This window comes from Cryptomeria japonica, chromosome 3 (genome assembly GCF_030272615.1).
Source record: "Cryptomeria japonica chromosome 3, Sugi_1.0, whole genome shotgun sequence".
Lineage (NCBI taxonomy): Eukaryota > Viridiplantae > Streptophyta > Pinopsida > Cupressales > Cupressaceae > Cryptomeria > Cryptomeria japonica.
In genome coordinates this window covers 248263203-248269803 of record NC_081407.1, presented here as the reverse complement: position 1 = coordinate 248269803, position 6601 = coordinate 248263203, and the positions used below count along the sequence as shown (strand labels likewise).

Below are 6601 nucleotides of genomic sequence, written 5' to 3'. Positions count from 1 at the left end.
TGAAATTGGCCATTTCATAGAAAGATTTGCAGGTGTTCTTGGGTTATCACTTTTGGTGAACAACACATCCCAATTTCGATGGCATTTTATATTAAAAATCACTAAAAACGCCTATACGGCCACCAAATTTACACCTTTACAAATATTTAATTTTTAATTTAATTTTTATATAAATTCGTAAGAAAAATCCAACGATATAAAGACCACCATTTTCCCGCGGTTTTTAACTACCCAACTTCATTGTGTATGCAGCTCATTCTGAAGAAATAGTTTGGGAAAACAAACAGGGGTTGAATTGTTTTGAAGATGGAGATATTGAGCACTAATCGAAGAGCATTCCCAGTGGAGGAATCTCCTGTTGGCAGTGCTTCAAAATACGGGTCTAGAACGTGGCCAAATCTATCCTTCTATCAGACCGCTCCCCACCTGGAAGTATGTCTTGAGGATTTTGAGCTTTTTGCTGTCGATCGTCTCAGAGGTAAATAAACCATTCTTAAAAATCTTTTGGAGGTATACGTTATGAGTATTTGGGCATTTGAAAAATTTGATGTTGGGTGTTTTCGTGAAGCACCATTTGACTATTTACATTTCACGATGCTGGGTATTTTTATTCTGGGTTTTCTCTTTAAATGGTTATTTGACAAAAATGATAATGGGTATTTGTCGCTATTGAGATAATTTTGATTTTTTTCTGAGAAACATATGAGGTCTCAACCTTTTTTGGTATTACACGCAGTTTTCTAAATTTTGATTTTGTTATCATTTTCCCCGGGCATTAAAAAATTTGATGTTCGGTGAACATTTTGTTATTGACTATCTTGGCATTTAAAAAAAAGACGTTGGGCGTTTTCTTTATGTGTTTTAAACAAAAATCATACTTGGGTATTTTTTTGCTGTCGAGTTAAAATTATTCTGACAATCAGATGAGGTCTCAATCTTTACTGGTATTGTAACCTCGCTAATCCGCTGGAGTTATGGTTTAGATTTCTACGGTGGCCTATAATTTATACCCTAGTCATTCATGTTCTTACCAATGCCTCTGTTAGTGTTACAAAACAACCTTAAATCTTGGGTCAGGATTAGCTGCCTTGACAGGTTGTGGTATAATCTTGGATTGTATCCTAGAGTTTGTGGGAAGCTTGAGTTTGATCGTTAAGGAATGTAAACCTGATCAGGGAAATGTATCCTGTGTAGCGTGGGTCAATCGATATTAGCAGATCACACTATTATAGTTTGTGTTAACCCTTGATCGCATTCAAATATGTGACAAACTTGGTCTGCATTTTAAGTTGTGTTCTCTGAAGTGGCATTCTTAAGGTTTGGAAACCTTGATCACTCTCTAGAGTAGCCCATTAGACATGGATTGTGCTTGAATGGTCCATATAATTGATATAACACAACCGTTCAGCATATCATCCAGAGTTACAGGCTCTTTATTTCGGCAAGAAGTAATTGCACTTGGATCATGCTACCATTGCATTGTAACCTGTTAAAATTGGGTCACACTTGAATGCACCCAATAACTGTTATGCCATAGGTGCACGGTCCGCCACATGTTGGCTGGAGTAATTGGCCACCTAAATGTGATAACGGTGATTTGTGTAAGAATTATGCTTTTATGGGTGCTTTCTTTTTTATCACAACATAGCCACATTAAACTTGGGTCGCACATGAATGCATCCTGAATTTGTTATAGCATAACTGCGCCACATGACTGCTAGAGTTATGGATCACATAATTACAGTCACAAGAATTTGTTCCTCGGTTGTGCTCTTATAGTGATTCCATTACCATTACAGCATAACCCCTTGGACTTATCTTGTTCAAATATTTACATTGCTTATTTTCTCCTTGGATGGATGGCAATTCAATGATGGATTAGTATGCAGGTCATGTTCATATAGGTGCCTCCATCACCTTTACACAATAGGACATTAGAATTTCCTTTCTTGAACCTTTACTTCGTTTTTCATTGTTAGGGTTTCTTAGTGGTTTTTCCATTTACAGGTGGCATATTGATAAAAGAAACCAAACAAAAAAATCACTCTGTTTTCTGTTTTTAGTCATCACCTGCTAATTTTTTTGGAATAAATGTTTGTTTGAGTACATTACTTCATTTTTGCTTATGATACATTCATTGGGAGCTGTAGTAGAAGGCTTCTTATGCTGGACCTCATCTTGTAAACTTGCTTTAAGCTACATTTAGGAGGCTTGATATATTTTTTGTGATTTATACAGCTTTGTTTTGATAGTAAATGACATCAGTTTTTTTGGTAACAGAAATGATAAAGGGTTATTTGTAATCAAGTGCTTGTCAGGGAAGTAGGGAAACTTTCATTTTTCTATTTATTGTATCATTTGTCCTGTTTTTAATGTTTGTGCATATGTTATATCAGTAGTCTTAGTTATCCAATTATTCGCCAAACTATTTGTTTGCTTGATGGATGAACTACAAATCATCTCGCACATAGAAAACTCCTGTTAGAGATGCATCTATAGGTAATCGGAGGCAGGCTATATCCATACAGACATTGTGCAAAGAACTATCTATGGGGAGATGTGACATTGCATTGCCATAAACTTTTTAACTAATAGGAAGTGCAGCTCACAGAAGTTAACTCTAGTTTATTGTTGACAAATTGCAGTCCTGAAAGGTCTAGAAGAAGCATTGTCACGTGGAAAGAAAAGTGATGAGATTGAAGGCATGGTATTTATATAACCTTGCTTTTTAATAGTTTGTTGTTCAGGATTTTAAAAAGTTATGACCTTTGGTCATGCTTAGAATGTCAAGTTTGTCAAATTAGAAAAAAATAATTCTGCAAGTTATATTTTTGCCTTTTTTCAGGTAAATGATTTGTGGAGGAAATACATGCGCACTTCAAATGCAACTGACACAAAAAATAAAGACTTAATATCACATTTTGTGTTGCGCTTGGTATATTGCAGGACGTAAGTATTTGTCTTTGTCATTATACTTTCTGACATTTGGCTTGATACAATTTGTGGCTTTAGAATTATGGTATTGCTTTTCTTTTGATTTTTTCAACCCTCATTTCAGGGAAGAGCTCCGAAGATGGTTCCTTCAGATGGAGACTACACTTTTCCGCTATAGGTTCCGTCTAGAAACACCAGAAGCTCAGGTACTGTCGTACTCAAAGTAAAAGTAGGATTCATACAGTGATGAGATACGCATGTTTAGAGCATTGGTTAAGAACTTTAAATGTTTGGCTTTGTCCACAGAGAATGTTCATGGAGGAGTGCAAACTTCCTTACAAAGCAATTACCACAGCTGAGTTTGAGGTGAATTGCACCTGGTATTTTATGTTGTTATTGATATAGTCTAATCTGTAGCTGATTTTTGTTGCATAGCAGATAGGCTAAATAGTAATTCAAGTTAAGCCCAATTTTAGGAAGTTAATAATCAGTTTTGTGATATTGATAGATTTCCTATTGGCAAGTTTAAGTTTTGGGCTTTTCTCCGTTTCCATCATTTATAGAATAGAGAATAGGTTTGGAATGTTGTTTGGTATACTTCATTTTGTATTAAAGTAAATATTTTGCTAGGCTCTGCTTCGTTGACCAGCTAGGAATGGCATTATAGAAGAATGATGTTGGCTGGAGTGCTTTCTTGAAACATTTGTTATCTATTTACAATTTGTTTCATTGCTTTGATAGGCTGTGAAAGATAAACTGGGACAAGTTGCCCGCTCCCTTAACCAGCCTCTGCCTAATGGTAAGACTCATTTGGAGCATTTTCATTATCTACTGAGTCAATTTTCTTTGAATTTCTATCAGGGCACTGTTCCATGAGAGTCAGTAACTTTATGTAATGGATGAATGCCTTTATTTCAATTATTTCAGCATCAAATCCCTATAGATGATCTTGTTATCTAAACTATCTGAGCTATCTTAAGGCAGCCAGCTTGCCAGTGCACCATTAATAATGTAGTAAAGAGGTGGCAAAAATGAAAGATGTTAAAGATAAAAAGAGTGATGAAAGGCACAGTTGCTGGTTATGGTTACCAAAAAGTAATTAGAAATATAAAAAAGATGTTGAAAATGTGTTTAAGACAAAGAAGGTAAAAGGAAGAAGACTTATGTTGAAATCAGTTCTTTTGAACCTTTGAGCCTTGGAGACTATTTGTAAAATAATTGATCCATGTTTTTTATTTGAGTTTCAAAACCAAATGTTATTGTCTACATTTCTCACCAAAAGGTATCTCGACTTCATTCTTTAACCATTTATTACTTATTTCTCTTTTGTTTATCCTCTAATACTCTAATGAGATTTGGTTTGTTATGTGTTCTTTTCATCAATTCTACTCATTGCGGCATCGTTCTTTGTGGATTGTTTTCTTCTCATCTCTTTTGTGATGTGTATTCTAATATTTTATCATTTATTTTCTTTTTCAATCCTTCGATATTTGCAAAGTAGTAGGGAAATTCATTAATACGCCACAAACTTTGAGTATTTAAGAGTAGAGATAAACAGATAGAGTATTATCAAGTTGCTAACTACAACAATTTTATGAAATGCCCATTGTTCCATGGAGTTTTGTAGATGGGAGATGGGGGTATGTTGGTTGGTAGTACAAATATAATATATACAGTAACACACATTTGCAAAGTAGTAATTAAATCGATAGAAGTATTGCTACTTTTTGAGTATCCAAGGCTGAAATAAATAGATAGAGTAATACCAAGTTGCTACCTACAACTATATATGCAATGGCTATATATAGGTCAGTTATAATGAGGATATGGTCTTGGAGCAGACATAGAGACAGCATTATGAAAATGTTAGAAATTAGTGCATGACATAGTTTAATATTTATGTGTGATAATAAATAATAAATTAACTTGTTAATGCTAATTTATTAATTGAGGTTAGTAATTAATAATATTAGTTAAGCTGGGTGGTTTGTGTAGTTAGTAAGTTGAAAGACTTTATAAAGTCATATTGTATTGAATCATAGATGTTGAAGATGATTGATTTATTCATGTGTTTGAGCCTTTTTCTCTACTTAATCTCTTGTTTTTAATATGGTATTAGAGCAAGGTTTTGTGTGAGAGCTCTTAGTTAGCACTCCATTTGTTTGTCCTTGTTTCTGTAATGTCTCCTACTAGGATCTGCCTGTTTCCCAATAATTAAACATACATCATTATACTTATTATGCCTTAAATCAGATTATTTAAACTAGAGAACAATTAGTATTCATAATACAATTGATAATTACTATATTTAAGTCTCAATCCTTACTTTTTTCCTAAGCATCAATCCTAATGGAGGATGGGGAATAACTATGTTAGGGTGCTAGAGAACCTCCACAAGTAGGCCCAAGGGTTTCAGGAACACCCGTCCATACCACCTCTTGATCTCCCCAAGGGTTTCAGGAACACTGTTCATACCACCTCTTGGGGCTCACCTACCTTGTGAGATATTAATACTGCCTTTCCCTAACAAATCCAACCAATCCTCATGAGGGGCAATAGAGAATGATCAGGGATTAGGCTATGAATATGCTAATCCTTCATGTATTATGAATATATATATATATGTAAATAAATGAAATTAAGCATAACTGTCATATAAATCTGATTTCACTAAAAATAAATCTTATTGACATTTTTTCTGTTATATGTATATATAAAGAATAAATGAAACAGATTATATTATAAGCCATATATTTCCCCCTTATTCCTAATAGAATTCGAATATAACAGTACTGTAAATAAGCATTTAGTTTATAAGGTAAGATACAGCATACCAATCACTTCAGAAATATAACAGTCTGCTGCAACTTACTGCTTTTTCTAATTTCTTACTATTATAACTCAAATATTGTAATATCTTATTATTTCAATCAGATCTCTGTCCATCGATGCCCTTTCTCCAAGAGGAGGTTTGCCTTACATAGTCCTCAACAGCGAACGAAGGGTCACAACTCTTATTAAGGATAACACTTCCAAAAAGAGGCATCTGATCTATTGTAACTGTTGACAGATTCTGTGTCAACTTTAGCCTTGAAAAGATCCGATCTAAGACAAAACAAATTGGCTAAAAAACCTCCTACAAAACCCTAAAACCCTAAACCCTAAAGGTTTTATAACCTTTTTTATCCTTCTCGGGCTCTAATTTCTAATTTTGAGTTGACTGGCTTCTACGGGTCAAAAAACTTAATGGGTACCGGCTTAAGGGTTTTTAGTCATGCGGGGCCGGTTTCCCCCTTTTTACTCTTTACTGGCAGGTTGGCTCCATGGTTTTCGCTATTTTGCAGAGTGCGGGGCTTAGTATTTTGCCCACCCCGCATAGGTTGTAAGTCCACCAGGTTTGGCTGCGGGATAGTGGGATGATGGATCCGGCCTATGATAAATTTCCCTGTAGTTGTTTTCACGGCTACCAAATTTGGCTGCGGGCTGGCAGGATAATATGGGTGCTTCGCAGTTTTGTAAAGACTCCCTGTCATTCTGCAAGGCGAAAGCAAAGAATCAAAAGGGCATGCAGGATAGACCGAACAAAGAAGTAAAGGTTCTCCTCGCTATCTCGCGAGAGTTTCAACAAGTCGAAGATGTGACTCAGAGTAGCTTAGGAGGAAGTCCT

General features: G+C 35.2%; 1 protein-coding gene across 1 annotated transcript in view; it reads left to right on the top strand.

Moving 5' to 3' along the window:
* The first annotated feature begins 215 nt into the window (after window positions 1-215).
* LOC131037208 (probable DNA primase large subunit) overlaps window positions 216-6601 on the top strand; it is a 48027-nt gene continuing 41641 nt past the window's right edge. The window contains exons 1-6 of the mRNA XM_057969276.2: window positions 216-478; window positions 2646-2707; window positions 2846-2949; window positions 3059-3140; window positions 3241-3300; window positions 3676-3733. Coding sequence (XP_057825259.2) covers window positions 307-478; window positions 2646-2707; window positions 2846-2949; window positions 3059-3140; window positions 3241-3300; window positions 3676-3733 — 538 coding nt within the window. The 5' untranslated portion in view covers window positions 216-306. The remainder of the gene's footprint in view (window positions 479-2645; window positions 2708-2845; window positions 2950-3058; window positions 3141-3240; window positions 3301-3675; window positions 3734-6601) is intronic.